We start from the raw sequence: 16,367 nt of genomic DNA on the forward strand, positions 1-16,367 counted from the left end.
AGATCGGAATACCCCTTTAAATAAAAGTCGTACTGTTCCAAATGCAGTAAAGAATAGTATATGTAATTATTTAGCAAGTGTAGTGTAATTCTCCGAAAATTCAGCGGTTTCCTTGGTGTGTCCCCGCCCCACCGCTCCCTCTTCCCACTCTTCATTTTTAATAGCACAGCTAAAATTTATTTGCCTAGACTTAAGTATATTTTGTTACTTCCCATTATATTCAGTGTGTGTTTCTTGTATTAATCTGGGGCTGGAGAAGTAGTGGTATGTGCAGATTGGTATTATAGATATCCACAGTGCGGTAACATTTTATGAAATCCAGATGAGTTGGAAGCAACGTGTTTAAAGTAAATCCATTTCTGAACGTTAAAATGCTGGTTCCTATAATTCCTCTGTTACAGCCCGTCCACCATTTCCTGTTTCATTTATTTAGTTTTTATTTTCTATAAGGGGGGGGGAAAGGAAAAGATAAAAAAAAAAACTTTTTTTTTTTTCCTCCTAAAGTCTGGAAAGCTGGAAGTGAACTGAAAGGCAAATCTGCCGAGCAGATGTTGCGTAAGAGCCTGAATCTTTTTTTCCTTGTTTTCTTTGCTGATGCATGCATAGGTCTGTGTCCCAGCATGTCGCTGCATTCTCGCAAATGAGAAGCGTTTATCACACAGACAAAATCAGGGTTAAGGTGAAGTTAGGCTAAGGGGGGAGATAATAACGTGTCGTCTCTTTTGGTCGCTGTGCGCTTCTCCAGAATAATGTGGTTTTCAGTGGTAGGGAGAACAGAGCTGACGGTAAGTCTGGACTTATTCTATTCTTCGCATTACTGTTGTGTGTTTTTTTTTTTTTTTTTGTAGGGCGGCTTTTTTTAGGGATGAAGTCGGGGAGTAATAGTGTGTTTTAGGGTTTGTTGCTAGGTATTTCTTTTTTTCTTTCTTTTGAGTGTAAAAAATCTGAACCCGAGCAGAGCCCTGTAAATCCTACAGCGTAGATCTTAATATTGCTTTATTCATTTATTGATGACAGTCTGGTGATATTTTGTGGTTAATTGATAAAATTGTTTTTTAGAGGTTTTTTTTAGAATTACTAGACTTTCACTTTTCAGTATAGATTCTGCTGTACTGTTCCTTCAGGCTGCTCATTCATACAGTGTTCACATCTCTAGTCTACCCTCTAGTCTCTAGTCTAGTTTGATTAGAGAGTGACGACTTGGTGTCCTATTACACGGAGTGATTTTTAACGATCGCAAACGAGATTGTTTATAGTTAACCTGAAATCGTTCACCATATTACACAGAACGATGGTCGTTAGTTACGATCGTTACTACAATGTGCAATTACACTGAATGATTAGTGAAAAAACGTGGAACTTGAGTAAACGACTGTGGAATTACAGCGAACGATTAGCAAACGATTAACGATAATTTTAGGTTCAGATCTAAATCAACGATCAACATACAAACGATTTTTCGATCGTTGCTTGCAATTACACAGAACGATTATTGTTTCAATTTGAACAATATAACGATTTTTCGCACGATAATCATGAAGGGGTGCAGAGACTCAGAAACGCGTCTGACAGTCACCCTAACATTTGTCTACACCCCACAACAACAAATCTGAGTGCACCTCTGTATCCACTTTGTAACTGTACAAGTCTGGAAGAAGTTGGCCCGGTTATCACTCTGTTTATATACCAGCAGCGGGGCCCCGCTTTGGAGCAGAGTTAAAACAAGGCTGGTGACCTTATCACACTTACCGTGGGCAGACCGGGATGCCGGTGACCCCGGAGGACACGCTGATCCTGCATGGGTGAGAGCGCACCTGCACCAAACGACTTGCATGTGTCTTAAGCAGTTGTAAAGCCAGAGAGACTGAGTATAACCATTGTACTATAGACAGATCGCCAGGAGGGCAGTACCATTTGTCTGGTTGTAGATACATATATATACCCTATATAAGGGGGAACATCGCATATATTATTTTAAGCAAACTGAATTTTGCTGCATCAGCAGTGCTGCACAAGCACAGTGGGTAAGGAGTATAACCCTCATCTGTCCACTATCACTGACAGGCATTGCTGCAAGATATTGAGAGCATGATAGGAGTAACTCTCCAAATCTGAATCCAAAGACCAGATTACCCATCAAATGAAGCTTATATGAACTCTGTGTGCTTGAAGTATCATGTTTTAAGGACTTTGACATTGTTATTTTACCGCTTTGTATTTTATTTCTTAAATATTTGTTTTGATTTTATTGCACCACAAGGGCCCTGTGGCTTATGGATTTTACAAGTCTGTGATTAAAACACCCTATTAGCACTTAATGCTTAGAGGACAGATACATTTTCTTTTATTCTAAATTTTACCTCTGTCTAAAAAAAATCAAGCACTGATTTGATACAAACGGAGCACAATAAAAACCCATAGAAATTAATGGGGAGTATGACTGATCAACTAGGTTCCATTTGTGTTATCAAAACGGAAAAAAGAAGAGGAATTGTGGTGGAGGGTAAAACGCTGGTGTGAACCGAGCCTTAGGCTATGCCCACACACAGTTTTTCAGTACGTCTTTTGACCTGTGATACCATAGTACATGGCATTAGATATGAGGAAAAAATAAGTACAACGCTCCCTTTGTTTGTAATGGGAATATGCACCACGGTCCACACTGTAAATTGATGCAGATATTTGAGTGCATAAATTTATTCTGATGACATCACTTATTCTAAGTAGATCAATTGGGAGTCAGTCATTTAGCGTCTACTATTTATGCCTGTTTGCGGTTTTTAGCGGTGATTGTGAGCGGTCAGTTTCCCTTTAAACTTACATTGTAGAGGTGCACTGCTCTAAGACCTGTGAGAGTGACATTTTATAGGGCACTTGTGTGCAATTTTTTGCTTCAACTGGTGTATTTATAGCACTTTGTCTATCATTGGTGCATCCTCCTATACCAGGTCTGGGAAGTTATACTGTGCTGCACAGTAAGGAATTATGTCTGTCCGCGGCACGGCATAGCTGGGCTCTCTAACATTTTCCGTCTGTGCCTTTGTTATTCAGAAGAATGAGTTTGTTGGAATGTAAGGCCTATGAGCGGTAAATGACCACCCTGGTAACAGAACTGAATAAGAGATCATTGCATGAAGTTTATAGGGTAGGCAAAGGGTGGACTCCTGAAAGACGCCAACACTGCAGCCAGATGTTACAGAGGTTAGCTGAGAGTCAGTGGGAAAAATGAAATGTGATTCCCACGTGACCTTTTTTTGGTTTCAGGTTTGCAGTTTTGTTAAAGGAAAACTATCGTCGGGTTAGAAAAAAATTAACCTGCTAATCTCCTTATTCTCCCTATAGCACACGGGGCACTAAGAATGAAGGCAAGTCTCTTATGTTCATCCTCTGTGCCATTTTTTTTGTAATTTAATCCTCTGTCTAGTAAGGTTGTTTGGAGCACTGGGGGTTAGGCTACCAACCCCACAGCACCATGTGTGGTAGCCCCACCCCCCAGTGCGCCAAACGGCCTTACTAGAGGCAGGATTAAACCACAAACTGCATGGAAATGGCGCCAAGGATGAAGGTAATAAACTTCTCTTCATCCTCAGCGCTCTGTGCACTATAGGGAGATATCAGCAGGTTAGAGGGTTTTTTTTCCCAAGAAACTTTGTCATGTTCTCCCTAACATATAATGAAAGAGCCTTATGGTGCGTTTACACAGAAAGATTTATCTGACAGATTTTGGAAGCCAAAGCCAGGAATGGATTTGAAAAGAGGAGAAATCTCAGTCTTTCCTTTATGAACTGATCCCTGTTTATACTCTGTTGCTTGATTTGGCTTCAAAGATCTGTCAGATAAATCTGTCTGTGTAAACGGACCATTATAATAACTTATATTTAAATGAAAAAGTGCCAGCCTATGATACACAGTGCAGAATGTGTGTCTAAGGGAAGAGATTTACTGAATGTGCAGGAATGATTGTGATGAAGTTGATCTGTTTAAAGCAAATGTACCACTTACTAATAAAATGTATTTATTTTACCTGGCTGGCTCCTGCATGTAGATCCCGGTGCAGCGGTCCAATTTTTATACCGATGTTGGGGTCCTTCACCATCAGTTTGGTGGTGGTTCTGCATTGTGCATTAAATGTTATGATTTTGACATTTTATATGTAGGTAAGGGACAAGCATTTTAAAAGGAATCTGTCATGCTGGGGGACCAGGGCCAAAAAGGCCTATACCCTGTAATAAAGTCTTTACATACTTACCATCCTAGTCCTGGTGACCCTTTGGATGCCGGTTCGGTCACAAAGTATTCACTGATGGTGTTGGTTTCATTGGTTGTTTCTTTTGTTTTGGTTTTTTTTTTTTGTTGTCCCATATAAATAACGCAGTCCATCTTTTTCGCAAGTAATCTGTAGCATACATGTTGTTGTTTTTTTCCCTTCAGGGTGCAGGACAAGAAAAACTTGGCATCTACATAAAATCAGTTGTGAAAGGAGGAGCTGCAGAAGTGGTTTGTACATTTACATATCTTACTTTTCCCCCAGCATTAGGCAATGTAAAAATAACGGTAAATAACGACCGTTATTATATTGTGGGAACATCGCTTTAGAACGTTCAAACAATCTGCCTTGAAGTGTGCAACAAATGACAGTACAAAGCTTGCAGATGGAAGGCAGCCCATGTATTTGTACAGTGGGGAAAACGTTTTTATACTGTCATTGTGATGTCACTGCTGCATTGTATGAAGAGGAGGCTTCTCAGCAGTTTCTGCCATTATGGGATTCTCTTTAACTGCATGTCTTTTTTTTTTTTTTTTAACCAGCCCTCCTATTCATTAAGAATAAGAGGCCCGTTTACATCGTTCAGAGAGTCCTTAGCCTAATACACTAGCAGCAAAGGGGGTTGGTTTTGTGGAAATCTTGTTCTCGCACTACATAGCATACATTGATGTACGGTGTGCATTGTAAATGTGTGGCTCTGTGGCATGTCAATTTATGTTGTAAACATATTACAAATGTATTACCATAATCTGTCTTACAAATCCATACAAAAATTGCACAAATAAGTTTGGATTGGCCTCTGGGTAACACATGCAACATTTATGTCCCTAAATGTCCCCATACCCCTTAGACCATAGCTGGTCATACCTGCCGCTTGTGGTGGGTTCGGCCATCATTCTAAGGTGCATGGAAAATCACTGCCCGAGCCCCTTTGTTTCGGGAGAGATAAGCCACAGCCAGAGCTTTTTCCACTGCAGCTTACTCCTCCACATAAGGAATACTTGGCCGTGCTATGAGCGTTTCTAGTGGCAACAAACAGGCATGTGTTATCACAGAACAGTAAAGGTTCCTGACAGGCCAATCAGCAGGGTGTGTTGCTAGAAACGCACCTGTGGGGTATAATCTACCTGTGTAAAAGAGACAGTGATCAGCTAAGGATGGACACCCAATCCTGGCTGATCATGTCTTCAGAAGAGGCTTAAAAATTCATTGTTATGGACCACACATCTTCCTGTGTAAAAAGGGGATGTGAGGCCGGTAATGATAAAGGTAAACTGACAGCACAGATATATAAATATTGGGTTCTGGGATATGTATATATCCGTGCTGTCAGTTTCCAGATGATTGTAAGCAGTGTATACTTACTTTCTGCACTGCTGCAGTGATCCGGCATCCAGCTCTCCCATCCTCCAGCAGCCTGAAGATACAGCCGGAGTATGGTAAAGCTGGATTAGAAGCAGCATAGAAGGCAAGTATGTACTACTTTTGATCTGGAAGCTGACAGCACAGATATGTACATATCTCATAGCTGAATATATACATATTTGTACTGTCAGTTTCCATGGCTGTACTAACGATACAAGGATTGGTCGGGCAGCCCAGCCGCTCGATTTCTCATGCCATGAAAGGCACTGCAGACAAGGGCCAATGATCCGCGCTCATATACGGTCGCCTGTGGACGACAAATCTGTAAGTGTAAAAGCTTACCAAGTCTGCAAATATTACATCTGTGACATAGGACTTCTGTCCCCTAACTCACACTGCAGAGTTTCTGCATATTCCTGTGAGATGAAGCTATAGCCAGTCTCCTTGTGACTTCTTTCAAGCAAAGTGAAGCTGCATCTTACACAAATGTACTGCACAAAGCATTGAAAAACAGGGTGGTAGTTATTATTTGGACTTGCCCAAAAAGACTATTTTGCTCCTCTTGAAAGCACAGAATTGATTTCTTTACCTTATGCATGGGGGGGATATACAGATAGAGCTTGGCCAGAAGCAGGGACTCTAAGAGATGGTAGGAGGGATACGACAGCTGATGTAGTCATGCCGTTCACAGAAAGTCGCCCACACAGACTAAACCACTGTTTACACATGAAAACATGTCTGGGGTCTCAGCTGTGATCACATGACCCAGCTGAAATAATGAAATGGCTTAAAGAGGTACTCCAGCATTTTTTATTTATTTTTTAACTTTTTTTTTATTAACTGGTGTCAGACAGTTTTATAAAGATTTGTAATTCACTTCTATTTAAAGATCTGCAGTGTTTCAGTACCTAACAGCTGCTATATGTCCTGCAGGAAGTGGTGTACTCTTTCCAGTGTGTAGACAGATCCTAACTTAGATAGAAGGACCGTAGTATTCCGCTCTATGGATCAGCGCAGGTACACTGTGAGACAGCCGGGAGGAGTGTTCTATAGGTAGCACTATTAAATGCCACTAAGCACACTACTGTATATTGTTGCCGTATTCTTTATTAATCGCAACACGTTTTTGCCTGTACAATAGAAATCAGGCCTTAAGCAGTTGCTTGAGTTCCATAGAGGGGAATACTATGTTAGGATCTGTCTCTAAATTACTACATACTACTCCATTGGAGAGGTATCCCCGGACAGGCTGCGGTACTGCTATTGATGCAAGCGCTTATTAGTTGTGCCTATTGTTAAGCACAACTCCTCCAGGTGACTGTATCAATTCATATATATTTTTAGTCACTCCAGCACTCCAGCGAGATACTGCACCAGAAGGCACCCCCAAGTGCTCTCTGCTGCCACCTCTGTCCACTCAAGAACTGTCTAGAGCTGTAGCAAATCCCTATAGAAAACCTCTCCTGACATGGACAGAGGTGGCAGCAGAGAGCACTGTGTCAGACTGGAAAGAATACACCACTTCCTACAGGACATACAGCAGCTGTTAGGTACTAGAATTAGAAGTAATTTACAAATCTTTATAATTGTTAGACACCAGTTGATTTGAAAGCAAATAAAATGTGTTAGTATTATGTGTCATTGTTTTTGTTAGGGTGCTTCTTTAGGGGTCACAGGTGTTGCAGAGAAAGGACTCTTGGCTTTCTTTTTAGTGTTGTTTTTATTTTCTAGGATGGGCGTCTCGCAGCAGGCGACCAGCTCCTTAGTGTGGATGGAAGAAGTCTGGTGGGACTCTCTCAAGAACGGTAATGTTAGCAAAGTGTTACCATGTTACTATTGTGTGCAGGAAAACATATTGTACTGCTAGTTGAATCAATGTATGTGCTGTTTGCACTAATCTTAGTGGCTGTGCATCTGTCTCTGGTTTTTTGCTGCACAATAGATTCTTTTAGTTGTTTTTTTAGCCATTTTTTTTTTAAGATGACCAGATGTGATGATATTGTCTTACAAAACACACAAGTTTACTGCACGCCGGTACAGTGAGTGAAAGAACAATCATTTTCTTGTTCATGTTTGTGCTTGTTGGAGGCAAACCAGTTAGGCTATTTTTATGCTGCTTTTACTGAGCCAGTTTACTGTGTGTGCCGCGAGAGAGTCCAGAGTATAGGGTAAACACACACAGAAACCCCTTAGGCTAGGTTCACACCTGCATTTGTCTCATTCATGAACAGATCTGTCTATATTAAATGAACAGATGATTACAAACTGATAAGCAAGATGATGGTGAACTTATCAGTTTTTTTTTGTTTTTTTTTTGCATTTCTGCTTTAAAGGGTTGCTTTTTTTTCTTTTAAACTACTTGGTGTAAGAAAGTTATATAGATTTGTCATTTACTCCTATTTAAAAATGTCCAGTCTTCTAGTACTTATCAGCTGCTGTATGTCCTGCGGGAAGTGGAAGCTGACAGAGTGCTCTCTGCTGCCACCTCTACCCATGTCAGGAACTGTCCAGAACAGCAGAGTTTTTTTGAGGGTATTTGCTACTGCTCTGGACAGTTCCTGACATTGACAGAGGTTGCAGCAGACAGCACTGTGTGAGAGTACAGCAGATGAGTACTGGAAAACTTGAAATTTTTAAATAGAAATAAATTACAGATCTTTAACTTTCTAAAACCAGGTGATTTGAAAGTAAAAAAAAAAAAAAGTGACTTTTTATACATTGATTTGCTTCAGTTGGAATTTGTTTGTAATATGGGTTTATATTCCTTCCTTAATTCTCACTACTTCTGCACATGCTCAGGGAAAAAAAACCTGATGGTGATGGAGAACTTGCTGTTTTTTTTTTTTTTGTTGTTTTTTTTTGTCAAATTTATAAAAAAAAAATAAAAAGCATTGTTTTTTGTTTTTAAAGTACACAAAAACATGGTAGTTTAAAAAAGGATGTGTTTTGATCTTTTTTTTATCCTTTTTTTTTCTTTCACATGACCTGGTTTCCTCTTGTTTTTTGGAAGTCAATTGAAAAACGAATGCACACAAATACATCAATTTTTCATCTTTTTTTTTTTTTTAACAAAAATTTATGAAAACATGACTGTAAGAAATGCAGTGTGAACCCAGCCTTACTCTATTACTTAATGGAGTTTAGAAGAGTGTTTCTTTACCCGGTGTGATTATTTATGATAGCGGTCACTGAGTGCTTTCCATCTTCGGTAGGAACTGTGGATAGACTGTAGCTTGGAAGAACACTGTAAGATGCTGTGGGGAAAATACCTACAGAGGTCACAAGAAACATAACAGTGGTGGTAGTAGTTGCTGCTTTTATAATATATGTTTTTCCCTAACAGGGCTGCTGAACTTATGACAAGAACAGGTTCAGTTGTCACGCTTGAAGTAGCAAAACAAGGAGCAATATATCACGGCCTAGCAACATTGCTAAATCAGCCATCTCCATTGATGCAAAGAGGTAAAAAAAGGCTTCTGAGTAATTAATGTTAAGACTAAAAGATGCTTTCAAGGACTCAGATATTCAATAATACATACATGTACATTTATAAACCAAGAGTGGGCAATAACCAAGGGCAATATTAAACATCTAACGTATTATGGTAAAACCTAATTGGAGATAAGTGATCCCGAACATGCGGCATCTGTCTACTGGTGGCTGGAGAAGGCGGATGCAGTACTAAGGCTGCCTGGAAAACATGGATATAGCCATAGGCTGCATCCAACTTCTGCCAGCGGTAATAAAATGCAGTGTGTTCGGGATTGCTAATCTCTAGACATAATATGTAAGGGTGCTAACAAACACGACCGATGCGCAGCAGATCTGTAGAAGATTTGATGGTGCAGATTTGATGCTGTGTTCAGCGTATCCGCAGCAGAAGATTCACTGTGATGCGGTGTGTGTGAAGCTACCATAAACTGACTGCCACAAACATCTGTTGCAGTTTTTCTGCCAAAATACTTTCTTACACGACATGCACAACATTGAGCTTGCTGCTTGCATGATGAGTCCAGCTACAAGAGTTCCCTTGATCTAGTGCCACAACTCTTAAACGCCATTGTGTTGCAGAGCTGAATGGCAGTGGGGGTTGGAATGGAAGTCTGTTCTCTTAGTAATTCCTTGTCGGAGATTACATCGGCATTGACATACAGAGGCCTTACCAAAGAAACGCTACACCACTTCTATTTCTAGGGTTAAGGTGTGGGAAGGTATAATGTACTGTAGTGTACCTGGAATGAAGACTAAAGGGGTCCAACTAACGGCTCCTTTTGCAATTGTCGACCGGTGGTCCAGCCATTTCTCTGAATAAGCCCTAGCTTGATTTTGCAGGGTTTTTGGAGTAGGCCTTAAATAAGTCCTACTCTAAAATAAAAAGCTTCTCAATGAAGAAAGGAATCCAGCGTAATGTGTGATTATTGTTTATGGGAAACAAATAACACCTACCCCGAAAATAAGTTTCTTTTGCTGATGTGAGCAACCTGTATGGCCTAAACATTGCACCATGGCCTACAGCATCACCAGACTTGTCTCCCATCAGTCACATGTGGGATGTCATTGGTCAATAATGGCAGAGGGAGCTGCCAGGACCCGATCTTGATCTTGCCTGAGCTCATTTGGCACAGCAGAAACTTCTTCACACAGCCAGTAATAAGTCCAAATATTTTAAACTGTTTCCTTTTTTTTTTTTTTTTGTAGAATTTGCATGTCAATCGCATGTTTATCAGCCCTGTGATTACCATAATGCCACAACTTTTTCCTCTGGTATTGCAATTTCAGAGGGAATTTAGAAAGTCTAAAGACCATTTCCTTTGTGACATTTTATTATGTTGAGGCCCTGTTGTTAAACTAATGAAAACAGAATTTAGCGCTGGGGCCTTCCCTTTCTTTTGATCATCTGAGATGTTTCTACACCTTGTTTGCAGTCACTTGTAGTAAATTCAGTTGATCAGTTCATTGGACAGGATTAGGAAAGCTACCTCCCTGTTTATGTAAGGTCTCATGCATACCAGAGCAAAAAAAACAAGCCATGAGGAGGAAAGAGCTGCCTGTAGAGCTCAGAGACATGACTGTGTGGGCCAGAAATAAGCATCTCCTCGGTAAGAGGTTTGAAGTAGAATTGGCCCAGATGGTACCAATGAGATTCCACCTTTTGATTTTCCAAAGAATCTGTGAAGAAAAGTGTAATTTAATTGGTTGGTAGAGGCAACTGAGCCAGTTCTGCTTTACACCCTTTTGATAAATCTCCCCTATAGTGTGTGTACATACTGCAAAGTTTGTAGAAGTATATTAAATATAAGTATATAATAACAAGACCACTGTTCTAAGGGCAGAATCATGGTCGGTAGCTTAGACAGCAAGCCGTAAACAATGGGAAGCAAGGAGCAGCATATCAGGAGGAGAAATGTTTGCAAGAATATTGTATTTAAATTACCTGGTATATTGCTACACTGCAAAACAGCACAACCCAAGAAATGCCATAAATTGCTTTTAAGAAGGACACTCAGCAGCTGATAGGTACTGGAAGACTGGAGATTTTTAAAAAGAAGTAAATTACGAATCTGTATATTTTTCTGACACCAGTTGATTTGAAAATGAAAAAAAATAAAAAATCGCCACTTGAGTTCCACTATTAATAGTTGTCTGGTGAACAATTGTCATGGAAAAAGTAGCCCAGTTGCCTTTATTTATTTTATTTTTTTAAGAAAATGATTGGTTCCTCTAGAAGACACACAGTTCGGCATTTATTAGAGTATCAGTTCTGCTTTGTTCATTCATTAAAATAGTGATCAGGTTTTTCTTTTCTAGTCTAAACAATTTTTATGGAAAAGGCTTGTCACACAAGTCGCTGCAAGTCTGTGTAATACATAACATTCAATAATAAGGCTTCTTTGTGTAATGGGAGGAATACAGCAAACAAAATAAGTATTGACCTTGAAAATATTTAAAGTTGTTGGAGTGTGAAGGATCTGCTGCCTGTGTATACCGGGTATCCACTAGTGAAAGGGGCTTAGCTGAAAGAAAGAGACACCCTTTTTTTTTTTGTTTAAACTACGATTTAAGGTATTTATTTTACCCTGTGCGCTTCTGACAGGGAAATCCAATGCAATACTAATTTATATTAAGGGGAACTATCAGCAGGTTAGACAATTTTAACCTGCTTATATCTCCCTATTGTGCACTTGGTGCAGAGGTGGACAGTATGTCTCTTACCTTCCTCCTTTTAGCCGTTCCCATGCTGTTAGCTGTGTAATCTTCAGTCCAGAGCACCATTAGGAGCACTATCCCGCCCCCATCATGTGAGCCGACTCGAATTGGCGCTCAGGGGGGAGAGCAGTGCTCCTAACTTTGAATTACACTGCTAACAGCACGGAAATGGCGCTGAGGAGAAAGGTAATAGACATACCTCCCTCTTTGGTGCTTTGTGCACAATAAGGCGATATCAGCAGATTAGATTCCTAACATGCTGATAGTTCCCCTTTAAAGTCTATGGCACTCCAATTTCGTAGCGAATTTAAATTCTGCTGTGAGAATATCGTGCTATAGACTTGTAAAAATTAACTTCTTATCTCCCGACACACTGTTGGAGCGCGGACAGGTAATCATGGTGTCAGGAGTTAAGTAGTTAATTTCTGTAGCACAATATTCTTGCAGCGGACTTTAAATACGCTGTGAAATGGCGTGCCATAGACTTTAATAGAAATGAGTATCGCAGCGGATTTCACTGGCAGAAGCGTGCAAGGTAAAATCCCCTGCGATACAGTACGGGTGAATCCTCCCTAACACATACGATTTGCATTATTCAGATAAAATGCTTTTTAGTTTCCCAAAGCTATGTTTTCTTACGGAGATCCATCCTGGGAGTGGGTCGCACTGATGTGATCTGCTGATCACAGCGGGTCTGAACAGTGAAACCCACTGGGATCATTAACTTCAAAAGATATTCTTAATGACAGGGACTCTTTAAATGTATACACAGCCTGTGTGTCTGCTGTTGTGTGCACTCCTCTCCACAGCCTGTAGGGTGCTGCTCTTCAAGGGTTTTCTCTCTCCGTTTTACACTTTGAGCTGGTGTGAAGACCCACCCACTCCCTTCTGAGGCCATTTTGGAGTCACTAAAGCAGTGATGGCTAACCTTGACACTCCAGCTGTTGCAAAACTACAATTCCCATCATGCCTGAACAACCAAAGATATGGCTTTGGCTGCCCAGGCATGATGGGAGTTGTAGTTTTGCAACAGCTGGAGTGTCAAGGTTAGCCATCACTGCACCAAAGCCTTCATTTTTCTGGGAAAGGTTATTTCAAGATTTTGTAGTTGGAATTTGTGGCCATTTAGCGAAAAGAATATTTTATGAGGTCAGGGTGTTTGATGTTAGTCCTCATGCCCGCGCTCCATGAATAGGCCGTATATACGCGCAGTGTGCAACAGATTATCAAAATTTCCGGCATGAATTATCATGATGTCGGAAGCTCCGAATCAGTAAAATCTTTGTGGTACTGTACTGACACCGCCGCGCTAAATCAGGAATGTTGAAATTTCTTCTGTATTCTGCATTTTCTTGTGCTTAATCTGTACACACCATATTGCTTTTTGCCGTTATGTTTCTACATCATGCTGTTCACGCTTCATGTTCTCCTTTTATAACGCATGTGCACTGCTTTTCTTTTAATAAAATCTTATTTACCCAAAAAAATATCCAACATTCAAGACACTTCACTTCACTTTGATATTTGCTGCCAGGCGACAGTCAGGAGGCCCCCATACATTTACATTAGATGATAAGAAAATCCTACTGGAATTGTTGGGTTTGTCCAAAATTGATCTAGATTATGGCCAGCTTAAAGGCAACCTGTCTCTGTGAATATGCTACCTAAGATATCGGCATCATGTTATAGAGCATACAAAGCCAAGCGAATAATATATCTCAGTGTGTGTGTATATGTGAAGAGTCCAGTCCATTGAGTGACACCGCCCATTGGACTCCTTAACACAGAATGAACAGGGATTTCTGTGAACATATTACAAGTTATACTTAATCCTTTCCTACAAAGATATATATTAATCTGCTCAGCTCTTCGTGCTCTATAACATGATGAAGATAGATGAGGTAGCATTGTCTTGGTGACTGGTTCCCTTTTAAGTAAATACCTACAGAAGTGTATACTTAAAATGCCATGTAAGGTCACATTTATTTATTTAAAGTACTGAAAGTGTGAATCACCATTAAAAAGAAGGTTAATCATTCTTTCAGATCGCCGTGGCTCAGGGAAACCCCGACCAAAGAGTGAGGGTTTTGAGCTTTACAGTAACACTGGTCAGAATGGGTCACCTGAAAGTCCCCAAATGCCTTGGCCAGAATACTCAGAACCAAAGAAATTACCAGGGGATGATCGACTAATGAAGAACCGTGCTGATCATCGCTCCAGTCCCAATGTAGCAAGTAAGTTAAAATATGAGCCCACTTGGCCAGAATTAGGCTAGGGAATCACAGTGCAGAGAGTGCCTGCAGCTCTATGTTTTTAGAAGTGCTCCTGGACACCTTTTCATAGGCATTAGTGGATAGTTTGAAGTGCAGGTCACACCTATTGTTTTGTTTGCACATCCCTAAAATATTATTCTTTAGCTGTTGCTTTAGTATCTGGCCTTTTGTAATGCATCTTTCTTAAAAACTTAATATGTTCCATAAGCGCAGTCAAAAACCACATCCTAACTGCATATGTGTTTCTTAAAAAAAAAAGTGCATGTAGCTAACCGCACACAGTTCTTGACAGCAAAAAACGCATTGCTTCTGCATTATGAAAGCCTACCATCATACTAACTAAAGCAACCTATTGGTGTGTTTATCAACTGTGGGCACCACCTCACTTCCTTCTCAAGATCTGTCACATGTACAGAGAGCTAGAAGCGATCGTCCTTAATGAACTTGTATAACTTAAAGGGGTAGTGCGGCGTTTAACTTTTATTTACTAAATAACACACGTTACAAAGTTATACAACTTTGTAATGTGTGTTTTTTAAGTGAATGGCCCCCTTCCCCGTGTTCCCCCCCACCCCAGAAGTGTTTGTGCGTTATACTTACGTGTTCGCTGTCAACCCGGCCGCCATCTTGTGTCGACGACGTCATCTTCGGGAGGCCGGCCGATCCGCTCCTGCCTCCCCTCATGCCGGCCCCCCTCTGCCACGTTATCAGCTGCTCAGCCGTGATTGGCTGAGCATAGTTAAGGACCAAAAATTCCGGGGTGGGAGGAACACGGGGAAGGGGGCCATTCACTTAAATAACACACATTACAAAGTTGTGTAACTTTGTAATGTGTGGTATTTAGTGAATAAAATTTAAACACCGCACTACCTTTTAAAGGGGTATTCCGCTCAGTTAAAATATAGGTTGAATCATCCCTCCTCCTGTAGACTCACAATTCACTCCTTGGTATATTTTCAGTCTCTTCCCCTAGTTCTGAGCTGCTGCTTTCTGCTCAAGATACAGAAAACTCTGTTTGAGCTGTTCCCTTCATCTCCTCCTCTTCCGCCCTCCCTTCCGAGACTGCTTGTGTAAAAATGGCCATGTCGGCTGTCTCTGCACTCTTATGCCGGGAGTTTTAATCACAGTTCAGTAACAGCTTGACCTAAGATGAACCCTCTTGGCATCACAGATTACAGAGACAACCGGACAAGGACTTGTTTACGTTAGTCATCTTGTAAAGCGGGGGGGGGGGGGGGGTTGCAGTTTTCTGTGTTTTCAGTAGAAAGCAGCAGCTCAGGATTGAGGGAAGGAGACTTAAAAGGACATGACAAGTATGGAACGAATTGTTGGTCTCCAGGAGGGGGGATGATTCAGCATGTATTTTAGTGGATAAACTATTTAATAATCAATATGTTTAGTTCTTTGTTTTTATATTTTATTAATTTCCTTTTTAAAGATCAACCTCAAAGTCCCGGAGGAAAAAATACATATGGCAGTACAGCAGCAGTTAAGATCACATCAGTCTCTACAGGAAACCTGTGTTCAGAGGTTAGTTATTGCTTTTAATATTCTTTTAGACATTTTCATTTGCAGTTCTTGCTCAACTTGCTTTTTTTTTTTTTTTTTTTCTGTCAACTCGTGGTACATGTAATGACGTGAAAGACATTCTTGCCAGTCAAGATTTTCACATAGAGAGGAATTCTTTCCCAGTTATGTGGGTGAAGAAAAATCTGTAATTAATAAAGCTGTTTTCTGATTTAAAAATACTTGTCCCCTATTCTTGTGATAGGGAGCAAGTATGTGATCATAGGGGGTCCGACTTCTGTGCGAACTACCCCCCCCCCCCCCCCCGGGAATTTCTCTATCAGCGACCGGGCTCCTTTGTCATGTATCGAGCGTGTGACCCGTGGCTCGATTCATTATCTATGAAGGACTTTGTGTTGTACTCCAATCTCTCAAGCAAATCGATACAGCATGAATGGAGCTTTGGGTCTTGTGCTGATCCATGGCTTGATTTATAAACAAAGTAGACAGAGATCCCCAGGGGGTATAGATTTTGGACCCCCCATGATCTCAGTAGCAAATCCCTCCTGCCCAGTTTCTGACATGGAGGTATCTGCAGGGAATACTGCATCAGGAGATATAACTCTTATTTCAATCTGTCGCTCCAGCGCTGATCAGCTTTAGAGTTTTATGCATATTAGGAGGCTTGTTCTTCTGGGCTGCAAGAACCCAGCAACATTCAGAACCTTCTTTCCTAAGTAACTATGCTA

General features: G+C 40.7%; 1 protein-coding gene across 12 annotated transcripts in view; it reads left to right on the forward strand.

The window, feature by feature from the left end:
- The window catches only part of AFDN (afadin, adherens junction formation factor), a 111,792-nt gene that overhangs the window by 71,404 nt on the left and 24,021 nt on the right, over window positions 1–16,367 (forward strand). For 11 of the 12 annotated variants that reach the window (XM_069955498.1, XM_069955502.1, XM_069955508.1 and 8 more), the window contains 5 exons: window positions 4,432–4,497; window positions 7,364–7,437; window positions 8,976–9,094; window positions 13,885–14,073; window positions 15,551–15,642. In XM_069955498.1, coding sequence (XP_069811599.1) covers window positions 4,432–4,497; window positions 7,364–7,437; window positions 8,976–9,094; window positions 13,885–14,073; window positions 15,551–15,642 — 540 coding nt within the window. The remainder of the gene's footprint in view (window positions 1–4,431; window positions 4,498–7,363; window positions 7,438–8,975; window positions 9,095–13,884; window positions 14,074–15,550; window positions 15,643–16,367) is intronic. The other variant, XM_069955500.1, reaches the window with a different exon arrangement.

The sequence above is a fragment of the Dendropsophus ebraccatus genome, chromosome 15 (assembly GCF_027789765.1).
Source record: "Dendropsophus ebraccatus isolate aDenEbr1 chromosome 15, aDenEbr1.pat, whole genome shotgun sequence".
NCBI classification, from domain to species: Eukaryota; Metazoa; Chordata; class Amphibia; order Anura; family Hylidae; genus Dendropsophus; species Dendropsophus ebraccatus.